At 40.1% G+C, this 14,595-nt stretch overlaps 1 protein-coding gene across 1 annotated transcript; it reads right to left on the bottom strand.

The window, feature by feature from the left end:
- Positions 1-1,292: 1,292 nt before the first annotated feature.
- Positions 1,293-7,986, bottom strand: LOC131822708 (high affinity immunoglobulin epsilon receptor subunit beta-like). The gene is made up of 7 exons (XM_059158996.1): positions 7,775-7,986; positions 6,605-6,728; positions 5,932-6,066; positions 3,518-3,574; positions 2,816-2,971; positions 2,359-2,457; positions 1,293-1,507 (listed from the first exon to the last, which is right to left on the bottom strand). Exons 1-7 carry the CDS (start codon positions 7,834-7,836, stop codon positions 1,409-1,411), a joined length of 732 nt encoding a protein of 243 aa, XP_059014979.1. The 5' UTR covers positions 7,837-7,986; the 3' UTR covers positions 1,293-1,408.
- Between the last annotated feature and the right edge of the window lie 6,609 nt (positions 7,987-14,595).

Below are 14,595 nucleotides of genomic sequence, written 5' to 3'. Positions count from 1 at the left end.
TATGAGACTTTGTGTCTGTGAAAAAGTATGCTATCATTAAGGGGATGTAAAAATACTTGCATGTGAAAACTAACATATATGGTAAGGTGTGTGTGTGTGCGCACGTGCGTGTGTGTGTTCCTACAACAGATCCTGGCAGGTAAATTATTTCCAATATTCTGGCAAGTAAATTACTCCTAATATCTTAATCTTACAGATGAGAAAAGCCAGAACAAGCAAAAAAAAATTAAATAACTTGCCACAGCACACTCTAATAAGCTATAGTCCTGGGATTCCAAAGCATTTTATAAGATGGATGATCCTTCAGCATTCCATGTTGGTTTCTCCATAGAAGATCACACATAAATAAGCAGGAAGCATCCATTGTTAAGTTGATATGATAAATATTCATCAAAATGATTCGTACAAGCATACAGGATTCTATTCAAATCTCCATCTGACTATCCTCCTAATGCTAATTATCTGCTAGGTTGCTCTCCTCACCTCCAAATTCACTTCAGAGTACTCTCTTTCTCCTCGTCTACTCTACCTCTCACCTAGCTTCATGGGATACTCTCCCAGAATGTTCACACATTCACTCTATCAATACACATTGAGCTCCCATGATGAGGGAAACTGGGAAACACAAAGTGAAAGAGACAAATGTGGGCAATTTCAAATGCCTAAATTGGTCTTCAGTGTAAGTTTCCTGTATGGGCTTTGCCCTCTAAGTGATTATAGTGCAGTAGGGAGACATTTATCAAGCACCTGTGTAGCTCTTGTGAACTCTGAAAAGGGCTAAGAGCCAAACATGATCAAACGGTCAAAAGTTGTTTTTTTTTTTTTTTAAGATTTTATTTATTTATTTATTAGATCAAGAGAAAGAAGGAGTGGGAGAAGGGACAGGGAGAGAGGGAAAGAGAGAATCACAAGCAGACTCCCCACTGAGCAAGAAGCCTGACATGGGACTCGATCTCACAACCCAGGAGATCATGACCTGAGCCAAAATCAAGAGTCTGACCCTTAACTCACTGAGTCACCCAGGTGTTCCAAAACTCTCAAAGTTTGACTCAGCTCTCAACCAGCCTTCCTCTTGTTTAGTGGGTGTTAAAGGCACACAGCTAATACTTGCTGATTACATGTTGATTTCCCACAAAAGTTCCTATGCGAAATAGCAATAGGAAACAAGAAAAGTAGGAGTGTATCACATATCCACAAATGGGCGGGGTAGGAGAAAGTTTAGGTGAACAGAAACCTCAGACAGAATATTACCATCTGGAGATGTAAACCTCAGACAGAATATTACCATCCTAATGTAAACCTGGAAGACCATAGACAGAACTGAATTTTTTCCAATATCCCCTTAAAGAAAGATCTTGGCCTATTCTAGACTTTTGCCATGAGTCAGGATGGTCTGAAGACACGATTCTTATGAATCAGCTGGAGAAGAGGCCTCCACTTTGTCTTCCAACTCACTGTAAATCGGTGAATATATGTTTAATTCCTCATAAAGACGATCTTCTGCAATCTGATGAGGGAAAAATGATTTAATATCAGACACGAGGAATTTTCTACCACTAGACAAAAAATTCATGCAACATAACTCATCTCTTTTTGCCTTTCTGAGTCTCATACTCTCCCTCATTACACCATAATTATTCCCTCCATCTCCAGCAAATCAAGCCAGACTGGCTGGTCAAAAATAAGTTGGCAAGGCTATTATGTGTCTGAACTTGGGTATATCTGCTGTCTTATTTATCTTTGGAGGAAAGCAATTCAAAAAGTCCACCAGACTTGAATGCTTCAGGCAAGTGGACAGATGGAGATAGTGTGTATCATCTGAAGATTTGAGTAAGTGTATGCACATCAAGCATTGGTGATTCTTTGTCATACATCAAAGGTAAAATGGATGGGAAGGCAAGTGAAAATGCAGCTGGTAACTGTGAATAAGGAAGGAAAGAAAATTGAGGCTTCAGAGCATGTAGGAAGATGAAAGCCAAGAGAAAGGAGAGAGCAAGAACAAATATAAGGGAGCTATTCTGGAAGAGAAAATAAGCCCAGATACCTGAATGTTTCCATCATATGCTACCTGCATATTCATCTCTCATGCTCAACATACTTAGAAGCATATCTGCAATTTCTAAAATTATGAAGATTCCACTTTCCTAATCCTCAGTCACGGGGCTATACTATGAGATTTATGCTCTTATGAGAGGAAAATGTGATTTAAAATAAGAGATCTGGAAATCAAAATACTGAAACATGGACAAAAAATTTTCTAGAAGAAATGTTGTAGGAAATCCAAGCCATATTTTTAAGTGATGAAGCTTAAATTCTTCAGCTTGTCATTCAGGATTGAGTAATCAGGCCTCTACCTACCTTGTTCCCTTGGACTACTTCTCCAACCCCATAGATTATGAGGGACACGGCACTACAAAATCCCAGAATGGTGAGAAACAGGATCATTGCCACAATTTCCTGTTGAACAATAGCCAAGACAAGTAGAGTCACAAGACAGGTACCCCGAAAGTGGGCTCCTTTATAGCAGCCCCTGATTTCATCACCATTTTATCACAAACCACCACCCCCTGACGTGATCAGTCCCAGTGAAGTGACACACACATGGGAAAGCCACAAAATGGTTCAATGCAGGTGACTCCAATGTCACAGGATTCAGCAGGAGAGGGGGCGGCAGCCAGCATCTCTGTGCATGAACATCCAGAACAGCACATTATGGGAGAGAGGTTACAGCAAAGGACGATGTTCACAGAAAAGGAAAAGAGGGATCTCACTTAGAGTGGGACCCAGATCTTAGCTCCCCACAAGTAATACATACAGTGGAAAAACAAGCCATAAAGCAGAAGTCCTCTCCGTAAACTTCCTGGCAGTTGTAGATAAAAGCAGAGCTCTTCTTCAGATTGACCGTCAGGATGAAGATTCCTATTCCGGCAGCTATGCTGCTGACAGCGTTGGCCCACAGGGTTCCCCACATCTGATGGCGAAGGACAGCACTCAGACCTGAGCCTCCATCTGCCCATGCATTCAGTAGGCCTGTCTGCATTTTTAGAGCTGGGTTGCCCACAATTAAAACCTTGCGTTGGATCAAAATGTAAATTAAAAAAGAAAATCTTGGAAATATACTCATTGTTTAATAAGGTTCTGTAACCTTCTTCCCAAGACTGTGTTTAGGAAAGACCACATGGACACACATCGTCTCTCCTCAAGCAATCTCCTTAATCAGAAACAAGTCACATATCTGATCAGATGATTGTACTTACAAGGACAAGTTCTGGTGTAAGGATATTTTTTAATCAAGTGCCAAGGTAATTATACTCTATTGTCTTCTAAAAAAGACAACTGATATTTTAGTGATTATTTTTTAATGGTTATATCCAACACAAGGATTGGGGGGGGGGGGGAAACCACATATCCACGTTCACTCATAATATGGGAGATGATGACACGTCTTCCTCAAGACTCCTAAAATTCCATCTTTCTTGTCTTCTCAAGGATGGATAAAGACAGAACGGTAACTCACCAGACAGGTAGTGTGTTTCTTTTCAGACATAATTGGCAAAAATCCAGAAATAGCAAACTGTACAAAAGGAAATGGGGGAAAGCCCAGTGAGTCTTAGACATTTATTTCCCCTCCAGCCCCATCCTCCAAATATGACGTAAAGTTGTGGGTACTCTATAATAACTTTTTAAAAAAGATTTTATTTATTTATTTGACAGAGAGATAGAGAGCACAAGTAAGCAGAGCGGCAGGCAGAGGGAGAGAGAGAAGCAGGCTCTCCGCTGAGCAGAGAGCCCGATGCCGGGCTCAATCCCAGGACCCTGGAATCATGACCTGAGCCAAAGGCAGCTGCTTAACCAACAGAGCCACCCAGGTGCCCCATGTGGGTACTCTATAAAGCTATGTATTAATATTCCCCAGAAGCTCATTATATTCTTATTCTTGTTTCCTATAGAGTGCTTCTCAATATTAAATGTGCACGTGAATCATGTGATGACCTTGGTAAAATACAGATTCTGTTTTTTTAATTGAAGTATAGTTGACACACAATGTGACATTAGTTTCAGGTGTATCACATAGTGATTCCACAGCTCCATCCATTATGCCATGCTCACCACATGTAGCGTGTAGCTGCCAACTGTCACCATATAACACTCTTAGAACACCACTGACTATATTCCCTGGACTGTGCCTTTTATCATTGTAACTTACTTATTGTATGATGGAAAGCCTATATCTCCCACCCCCCTCACCCATTTTGCCCATCCCCCCAATCTCTTCCCTTTTGGCAACCACCAGCTTGTTCTCTGTATTTATGTATTTCTCAAAAGGCAGACTTTTATTTAATTGGTCCTGGAGGTTTCTTTAGTTTCTTCATTTCTACCGGCCTCCCCGGTGATGCTGACCCTGACAATCCATTGTTACTTTCAGAGTAGCAAGGTCCTGCAGACCTGCTACATGACTATTATGGAATGACTCTAATTTGTTGTAATTACTTGTTTGTATGAGCATCCTGTGTGTTAGAGTGTAGTTCCTTTGGGCAAGAAACATGTGTTTGTGGCATGTAGTTCTCAAGTCTAACATATGTCATATAGACATATAGTAATTACAAAATGTACATGGGAGAAGATTCATTGAAAATGTAAATCAACAGCACAAATTCAAAACAATTTCAAAGCTTAAATTTCAAAATTTCATGTACGATGGGTTGAGAGACACCTAATAAGCTAAGCATACAGAATGAAGGACAGTAGAGAGAAGGGTTAAATAAAATACGGCAGGGGCACCTGGGTGGCTCAGTGGGTTAAGTCTCTGCCTTCAGCTCAGGTCATGATCTCAGGGTCCTGGGATCAAGCCCCACATCGGGCTCGCTGCTCAGCAGGGAGTCTACTCCCCCCTCTCTCTCTGCCTGCCTCTATTCCTACTTATGATCTCTCTTTCTCTGTGTCAAATAAATAAATAAAATCTTTTAAAAAATAAAAAATAAGAAAAAATAAAATATGGCAGAAGTTCAAGGAGAGTTGTGAACAGGTAGGTGACCTGATAATTCCTAAGTACTTAGCAGGTGCCAAGGGAATGCAATATTTCTTAGAGTTAAAGTATGTCCTTGTGAATGAGATGTCGATACAAAAACCAGCATGGACTAATTAAAAATAATTATGCTGAGTGAAGGAAGCCAGAGTGTAGAGAAAATACGCTGTGTGATTCTCTTTATATAAAATCCTAGAAAATCCAAACTAATCTAAAGTGACAGAAAGCAGATCAGTGTCTGCTTAAGAATGGAAAGTCAAGAAATAGAGGGAGGGATTACTAAGGGGTGTGAGGAAGCTTTTGGAGGTGAGGGATATGTTCATTATATTGATGTGGTAATATTATCACATGTGTATACAGGTGTCAAAATGTATCCAACTGTAGACTTTAAATATGTGCAATTGATTGCATGTCATTTATACATCAATAAAGCTGTATATTTTTGTGATCTCATTGAATCATCTAGTTTAGAAACAGTACAATGATTAAAGGAGATACAACGAGAAAGCACCTAAATGAGTTGCTAGGACGTAGTAGCAGTTCATCAGATGTCTTTGACCTTGTTTGACCTTGTTCTCCCCACCTCCTCAGTCTCTTCCTCCTGCCTTCATGAAGATAACTTGATGGATAAGTAATGTTAGGGATATTTTTCTGGAATTGGATCCTGAAAGTTTAGATTCATTTTTTATTAGCTAAATGTCCCTTGGGTAATTCATTTAACTTTTATCAATCTCAGGTTTCTCGTCTGACAGAAGTGTGCTAACATGTTTAACCCAAGTGCTTTGCAAACTACTATATGTTTATGCACTTTAAATACTGGAATAAATCATTGGTTGGACCTGACCTAGACAAGAGAAAAGCTATGTGCAGTGTTATTTCAAAAGCAAATGTAGATATTTACTCACAAACACGGCTCCCCAGAATGGGTAGCCTGCTTTAAATGATGAAAAAACATCTTCCTTAAGTTCTGAAATATTGATCACGGAGCAGACAATTGTTCCAAAACAAAGACATATCAAGCCAACCAGAATTTGTGTTACCTGTAAAAAATGCATATGTTTTGTAGACTAAGAAGGATTTCTCCAAGACTCCCTTAACACATTCACATTCCTTATGATTGAAGCCCAAACATGAGAAATTGCTTTGGTGTTTCAGGCAATCCTGAGACAGAATTCAAATGCAATATTTTCCAGTACCATCAGGTTGCTCTAAGGGTGGATTCAGGCATGACCTAAATGCAGGCATGGCCAATCATTTCTCATGTACCTTTATTTACATAGTCATGGTGGACATCAACAATTGTTCTTTCCGTTGAAGTGTAGACAAAAATTATTAATTGGATATTAATGATACTAATCTACCAGCAACTGACCAGAGTTGGCAGATCCTATTTGCCATTCTTATCCTAGTCTTCATGAAGAAATGCTTCTCTCTACTCAACTGGGCCCAATGTCACCTCTCCACCTACCAGGTTTCTCATGCCTCATGAATCCAAGTGGGGAAACCGTGTTCATGCACGCAACTACTCTTTCCTAGAGCCAGTCCTACTCTGGTTAAGGTCGGAAGATGTTCACTCACCCCCAGAAACTCCAGTTCCCTCTTCAAAAATATCAGCCATGTGTGGCATGGTGGGGATGAGGCAGTCTTCTGTAGTAAGGGGTTTTCATGGAGAGATACTTCTGAAAGCTCAATTTCAGGCGCACTGTGAAGTTCAAACAAAAATTCAGCCATGAGAAAATTCTCTCTCTCTGTGAAAAGTTATCAACTGACAGAAGAGGAGGATTTTGATTGTATATTTTTTTCAAAAACAATCTTGTAATTAAAATCTTCATTGAAATGTGTAAGAAGCTGAGGCTCAGGGGGTCCAAAATGGTGGCCAAAATCACTGTCTAGCCAGTGACGAGATGAATAAAATGGAACAGAAAAGGAATCAAGTCCTAATCCAGGGTTACTACACCAAATTCTTTCCCAGGGATCTATGCTAATGAGTAAAAATAAAAACAGGCCCGTTTACCCATGTGTGTCTCAGTATTTTTAACACAGAAATGTACCTGAATATATTTTGTCAAAGACACATTCATAGTCAACTTCCTGTGCACAGGAACAGCTCTGGCGGGTTAGTTCAATCTCTATTCCCTCTTTCATCCTCAGATGAGGCTAATTGCAAATACTGTCCCTTCTAAAACTTTGGAATATACTCAATATTTTGCAGTGATAGTCAATCCAATATTGAGAATCCAATATTGATTCTCAAACCTTTCCTAAAAACTTTAAAAGGAAAGTCTTAATAACAGGTTCATCTTCAGTATGCAGAGGAAAACAGAATCATGCTCCTCTACCATCCTCACTCATGAATGTTTCCCTCTAAACAGTAGGGCAGGATTCCCTTAGCCTGAGGTTCATAAAGAGTAACCAGTAAGGAATCCCAGGTCATGTTGAAAAGTTTCCCTTAACATACACCAGTTGCTGAGGCAAGAAATCTCAACTGATAGTACAAACTCTCCTACTTCAATCCCAGAAAGTGAGCCCCTGCTGCGAGAAAATTTATTTCCAGTTCACAAGCTATGTTTCAACTTCCTCATCACCCCGAGAGAACTACTGGCAAAGTATAGCAACATGTTTCTTTATAGTCCATATGTTAATTCAACCAGCTGGGTCTGTGCCTACATCCAGGAACTGGCATCTCCCTAGCACCGTGACTGTCTCTGGCCCACTGGGAATAGGAAAAAAAGAGTAGCTTGTACTTACCTGGAGGGCCCTTGTGGGTTTGGGAGAGCAAGACCTGCCCGGCCACTATTTTCTGGGTCCATCTTTTCATTAGCTGAGCTGTCCGCCGGTGAGGAACGTGGTTACAATGAGCCTCAGGGGCCTTCCTCCTACAGAGGGCTCCAGACGGACAGTCAGCATGGGTTGGCTAATGATACTGACGACTATCTTTACACTCAAGACATTTGTCAGATAAGATTCCCAGCTGATTAAGAGCAATAGGGTTTTTCATTTGTTTGTTAGAATGAAGAACAAAATTAAGGGACTGAACAGAGAGTAGTGTGAAACGAGGACATTTGAGAGTCCTGGAGAATGAATCTGCCTGAGACCAGCACCATTTACAGAACCAACCAAGGAAAGAGTTTACAGGAGACTGAGAAGGTGAGAGAGAATGGCAGAACAGAGAGAGATGTTCTTCCCTTCTGGAGCTTTCTCTCCTTGGCCATTTCTGTGCCAGAACTTTACCCAAGGTACCTCTGAAAAGCCTGTCTTCCCTGTTTAAGGCATAGGTGGCTTCACACATCATCTAAGGCTGATGCATGCTCACGAGTGTGTCTTAGCCTCTGAATCTCTGGATTTGCCTCTGAATCCGGTATTTGTTGTCTTTCTCTCTCTTCCTGTCTTTTGGGCATGACTCATATAGCTCTGTGCAGCAGATGGGCTCTAAAACTGGACAGGAAGAATGCTCTGGGCCACTCCTGATAGGGTGTGGGAGCTAAGTGTTCATCCAAAAGACTCTCTGGGCTGCTAAACATTAGACTGACTCTCTGCTCTTTTGATTTTTTTGAGGGCAAGGATGCAGCCATGAAGCCCTGAGGGGCATGAACTTGATAAGCATTCCATGAGTAGAAGGAGCAATGTATCTAAATTAGGGTCAGAGCTTAACTGATGTGTTCATCTTAATAGCTAACTAGCTAAACAAATAAATACATGGTAAAATGAATCACAGATGTGGGATTCTTTTATTTCAGATTAATTATTGACATAACCCTAAGTGGCTCTTCCTTAAACTGTAAGATACTCCAGATTGCCCCTCTAGTCACCTGTATTGTCTCTCTGGGATGTGATGAAACTTCTTCTCATTCTCCAGGAAACTAAGGTATGCTTGTGAATAGAGGACATTAAAAGATATATGAGGCATACCTTTCATGACAAAAATAAATGAAGCCATGCACCATCTTCCCACAGTGTCTTTGGGAACTTGCGGACTAAACCAATGTGTTACTGAGATTAAGGAATAAAACTTCTTTATGTACACATTCATCCAAAAAGGAGTTTGGGCTCTAGGTCAGGCATTGCTCTGTCACTGATGTCACTATGTCACCACCACACAGAGGTGGATACCATGGTATCAGCCCTTGTCCTGACTGCTCTCACAGGCTGTAAGAGTAGGTCACAGATAAATGAGTTCATGTTACTAGTATGCCAGATGTTGCTGGAACACACAAGAGGATGAAACAATTCTACCTGCCAAGGGGTGTGCAGAATTCAAGGAAAACCTTTCCCTAAGAAAATACCGTGGGAGCCAGGACTTAAAAATCATGGCCTCAGAAGTTTTCATCTGCAGAATGAGACCACATCTGCTGGCAAAAGTCCTAAAGAAATGCCCGTTGGTGGTGTTTTCTGGGAGCATGTAAGAGTGCATTATGTGTGCAGCAAATAATTAGAAGTCAGGCTTAAGGTTTAGACAGGAAACAAATTGTGGACGGTCTTTGGTATTTGGACATGATATTATTTTTCTTGTTTTGTTTTGTTTTTTAAATTTGTTTTTTTAATTTCTTTTCCGTGTTCCAGAATTCATTGTTTATGCACCACACCCAGTGCTCCATGCAATACGTGCCCTCCATAATACCCACCACCAGGCTCACCCAACCTCCCACCACCCCCCACCTTCCCAAAATCCTCAGACTGTTTTTCAGAGTCCACAGTCTCTCATGTTTTGTCTCCCTGTACAATTTCCCCCAACTCCCTTCTCCTCTCCATCTCCTCATGCCCTCTGTGTTATTCCTTATGCTCCACAAATAAGTGAAACCATATGATAATTGACTCTCTCTGCTTGACTTATTTCACTCAGCATAATCTCTTCCAGTCCTGTCCATGTGGATACAAAAGTTGGGTATTCATCCTTTCTGATGGAGGCATAATGATACTGTTTTGTGAGAATTTTCAATAGAGACTTGCAAAATGCAAACCAGAAACTAAAACCTATCTTCTGGCCCCCCACTTGCTTCATACCCTGGTTTCACCAGCACGTTCTTCTATTCCTCTGGAGATGCTTACCCAATCCTGTCCCCACATCTGAGTCCTTAGAACATGCAGTGTTGTCTTTTGCGATTGTGAACATTGAAACATATGCCAATATGACTTTTTTTTTTTTGGTGGAGGCAAGATTATCAAGATGAGGTTTAATTATGCCTCTGTCTGAAAGAAAGAGATACTAGAGAGATCATTTCCTGCACCGCTGGGTGTGTGTAACATCCCGGCAGAACATTTGCACATGCTTTCCACGAGCATTTTTTTTTTCTCAGTACACACTGGACTTACTCTTTCACACTCAGAAGAGATGTCCTTTCAGATCCCACCTCAACAATTGTATTCTCCAACTGAATACTCAATTTACTTAAAATAAATATGCACCAATTTTCATTTTACAAATGGGAAGATGATATTCCTTGTATTTTCTGATACTCCCAAAGGAATCATTACAGCTTTGTTCTCTCTGTCTCTCTGTCTCTCTCTGTGTGTCCTTTTGTCTCTCTCTTTAAGAGGCCCAGAAAGGCCAAAAGGGACACAAACACCAAGGTTCCATGGGAAGTTGGGTTATAAAAAAGAAGGAAATAAGAAAACATTGTTCAGAACTTAGAACTGGTGGATCTAAAAGCGAAAGCCATTGTCTCTTCATTTACATGACTTAAGAAATGCAAAGAGAAAGATTTACACAGACAACCCAGGTACTTAAAATCTCTTCAAACCTTTCCTGAAATTGGAGCTGATCTGCCTGCCATTGCTGCTTCTGGGCCACTCAACTGCCAAGGTCCTGCACGTGTCTGTTCTCTATCTGCTCCCACCCCTTCTAGCTCCCAAAATGGCAATTTCACAGGGAAAGTTATGTGTCTAATGTATTTGTTCTCTTGTGACCAAAAATTTCTGCTTAGTGTGAGGTTGTGGCAATTTCTCACCGGCTGCAAGCAGTGGTTGGTGCATGGTTGCAGGAACTGGGAGAGATTTTAGTCCTTTTCTTAAAAGCAGGAGATAAAATTCTTGGGTGATGGACTCTCTGCTAGGCAGGGAGCCTGCCTCCCTTCTCCTCTCTCTGCCTTTCTCTCTGCCTACTTGTGATCTCTCTCTCTCTCTGTCAAATTAATAAATAAAATCTTAAATATATATATATATTCTTGGTCGAAAATACTCTCCCTTGCTAAGTTCATCATCTTCCTTCCTGCGGCAATGCCCGCTGTGGGGAATGGTATGTGTGCAAAAGCACCCCCTGTAGGGCTCCCTAGTTCCATTTTGATTTGCCCATGAGAGGGGTAGAACACACTCTCCAGTTAAATGCTGAGAAAGGGTATCTGGGAGATAGAGTTTTTGTAGTTTTGCTGGCCTGAACATTTTCTTTTTACACCCCCCGTATTTGATTGAATTCTAGAGAAGTATGGCATTTGAACTGGAAAATATTCTTTTACTCAGAGTCATTCACTCTCTTTTCTTCTGGCATCTAGAGTTCATTTTGGCAATTCCAATATAATTTCACAATTATTTACAAAATTACAAATATTTGTATATGTCATGTATTTTCTCTCTAGACGTCTTTATAATTTCTCTCAATCCATAAAGGTAAAAATACATGATGTTAAGATTTAATGTAAATTTTATGCATTAATTCTACTGGATAGTCAGTAGCGTTTTCAAACTAGAGACCCACCCATGTACTATGTTCTAAAAAAAATGCCCATGTATTCTTTATGATACCTTCCTCATATTAAAAAAATCTTACTAGGATCTATTACTAGGGAGATGGCAGACATCCAAAATTTGTCTCTATTTTCATGTCCTTCTCACATATGCAATACACTCATTCCAGCCCAATGCCCCTAACTCATTCCAGCATCAGCCCAAAGTCTAAGTCCCGCGTTTTATCTAAGTATCACCTGCATCAGATATGGGTGAGACAATTCATCCAGAAGGGAATGCTTGTATAGATGACTCAAATTCATCTTTAACCATTGATCAAAATTGTGACTATTTATGTAACCCTTTGTCTGGTTGGGGTTTTATTTTACACATTTCACTTCATTTATTATTGTTCCATGAAAGTAGGGACAAAATGATTCCACAAGTTGCACTTTTATCTCTGAATTTTTAACAGAAGGACAAAGCATGTGGTAGAAACTCAATACTGAAGAAGTGAATGAATGAATAGATGAATCATTCATTAGGGAGGAAAGGGAACATTTCCCCCTTTACTCTTAGTTCTTTGGGCTGGTCTACTAATTAAAGTAAATTATGGGAGAAAAATTAATTTTGTTGTCTACTATGTGGAATCCACACAAACACGTGAAATTCCAAAGGCAAATAAAACTGGGCATGTATGTCAACCTAAACGAAGGAGGAGGGGTAAGTGTCTGGGACTTCAAAGGGACGGGAAGCAACTCACAGGAAGATGATAGAAAATGTTTGGTAAGCAAGTGTTTGTTGGGACATGCAGAAACAATGGAGCATAGGAGTTTCAACAGACTTTGCTAGGTCTCTCCGAGCCTCCTGCACCTGGTTCACATCATACTGTAGTTCTTTATGATGGTAGCTCTCCTTCCGGAGGATGTTCTCTATTGAAATGCTTTTAGGCAATTAGCAGAAAGGTCAAAGTTTCTTCTGGGTCTTTTAGGCCTTGGTTTTTTTCAGCTCAAAATCATCTGCATGCCAAAATGGCACATCATGGCCCAACACCCTCTGGACCCCTATAATTCCCACTATTCTAAACCCAACAGTGAACCACTGCCCTGACCCCAGTCTAACCCAAAATAAAACCCAGGCTTAACTGAAGGAATTTCACAAGACACAGTGGAGAAAAGATGAGCAGGAGTACTTTACAACCTATAGAAAAATCATTTAAAATTTTTGAGTTTTGGGGTGCCTGGTTAAGTATCTTCCCTTGGCTCAGGTCATGATCCCAGGACCCTGGGACCAACCCCCATGATGGGAGCCTGCTTCTCCTTCTCACCCCTGCTCATGCTCTCTGTCTCTGTCTCTGTCTCTGTCTCTCTCTCTCTCAGATAAATAAAATATTTTCCTGAGCTGAGGTTTTATTATTGCAAAGCTGTGCTACTTTCTCCAGGTCACAGGGCTTCTGTGGGGTGACAGGAGGAAAGCCTGAGTCAGGCAGAGTCTAAATTAAGGACCATATAAATGATCTTACAGCAAGTCAAAGATGGAATGTGACTTCCTACAAGAGAAGAATTCCCCCATATCCTTTATTTTCCCTCAAAGCTAAAAAGAAGGAGGGAAAGGAAAGGAAAGAGGAAAGGGAAAGAAGAGGAAAAAAAAAAAAGTCAACCAGGATAACTGTGGGGCTCAGGATGTGATGCAGACTGTGAAAAATGAATTAAACCTTAGTAGAAACACACGGAAACCTCACTGGAAGAGGAGGGAGTTAAATGAAGCTGACCTAAGTGGCTGACAAACAGCTTCTCCGACTGCAGACCACAGACAGAAGACAAAGGGAGCTGTACATCAGTGCCGTGCTCGTATTGGTAAATTTAGTATTACATAATACCGGCGAGCAATTCTGAAACAACTTTACAAGTATGCTAAGGTTAAACAAACACACAAATAAATGTTGAATAATCATTGCCAGATTTCCTACATGTTATAAACAAGGTTTATATATATAAACAGGTTATTAACAAGCAGGGCGGGGCTGCTGCTAGAATGAAGCCTGTGGGGCTAGATTTGAGTAGAAGAGATGAGTATGAACTCATGTATCCTTTAACATATGTGCGGATAACAGGTACAGCAATAAATATAAACATGTGTGCACACAGGTTAGTGTTTTATGTATATTTCTTCACCTTGTCCACTGAGGGGGTCTAAAACAGTGACTTTCGTAGCAATAAGCATACCTAACCCCATATTAGGTTTTTTAAAACATAATTTCCCTCCAAAAAGAAACCAGGTCTCCCTATAGAAATGGAAATTCTATGTCTGCAACAGGGAAATGAACCTGAACTATCTTCTGGTTCTAGAAAACAGCAAAGTGCTAAAAAAAGAAAGGGAACATTGGGAGCATGTCAAAACTACACAGAAAGTCAGTTCAGCTCTCAACAGCAAAAACTGGAACAATTGGACCAATTAAAAAAATATGTGTCATAACACAAAGAGTAATATAAATATGTATTAGTCCAGACAGATATAAATAAGTGATTTAATGAAGAAAGAAATGAGAGAAAAGGGACAAATCTTCTTTGCAGAATTCAAATAATAAAGGAAGAAGAAATGAGGGATATAAAAAATCAACTTTTGAATGACACAGAAGTAATTGCTGCAAAAAAATTCTATATGTGAATGATAAAATTAATGAGTGAAACTTTAAGGAGAAATAGGATATTTATATAGCCTCAAAATGTCTTTTCTAAAATATTTATTACAATGGTGGTTTTAACGAATGCCTGTCTTTGTTTTGATAGCCCTTTCTCCAGGAGGTGGAGCTCATTTCTCTTCCCCTTGAATGTAAACTAGACATTAATTCACTTCTAATGATTGGAGGATGGAAGAGAAAAAATAGCAACTTTTCAGTGAAGACATCTAAA

This window comes from Mustela lutreola, chromosome 1 (genome assembly GCF_030435805.1).
Source record: "Mustela lutreola isolate mMusLut2 chromosome 1, mMusLut2.pri, whole genome shotgun sequence".
Lineage (NCBI taxonomy): Eukaryota > Metazoa > Chordata > Mammalia > Carnivora > Mustelidae > Mustela > Mustela lutreola.
This window is presented reverse-complemented; position numbering and strand designations above follow the sequence as displayed.

What these genes read in the sequence shown, in the direction of transcription:
- LOC131822708 (XM_059158996.1), bottom strand. Translation starts at nt 7,836, where the DNA reads ATGGACCCAGAAAATAGTGGCCGGGCAGGTCTTGCTCTCCCAAACCCA. An exon ending in AACCCACAAGGGCCCTCCAG is followed by an intron (nt 6,729 to 7,774) that starts GTAAGTACAAGC and finishes TGAACTTCACAG; the next exon opens with TGCGCCTGAAATTGAGCTTT. An exon ending in CATTCTGGGGAGCCGTGTTT is followed by an intron (nt 3,575 to 5,931) that starts GTGAGTAAATAT and finishes CCTTTTGTACAG; the next exon opens with TTTGCTATTTCTGGATTTTT.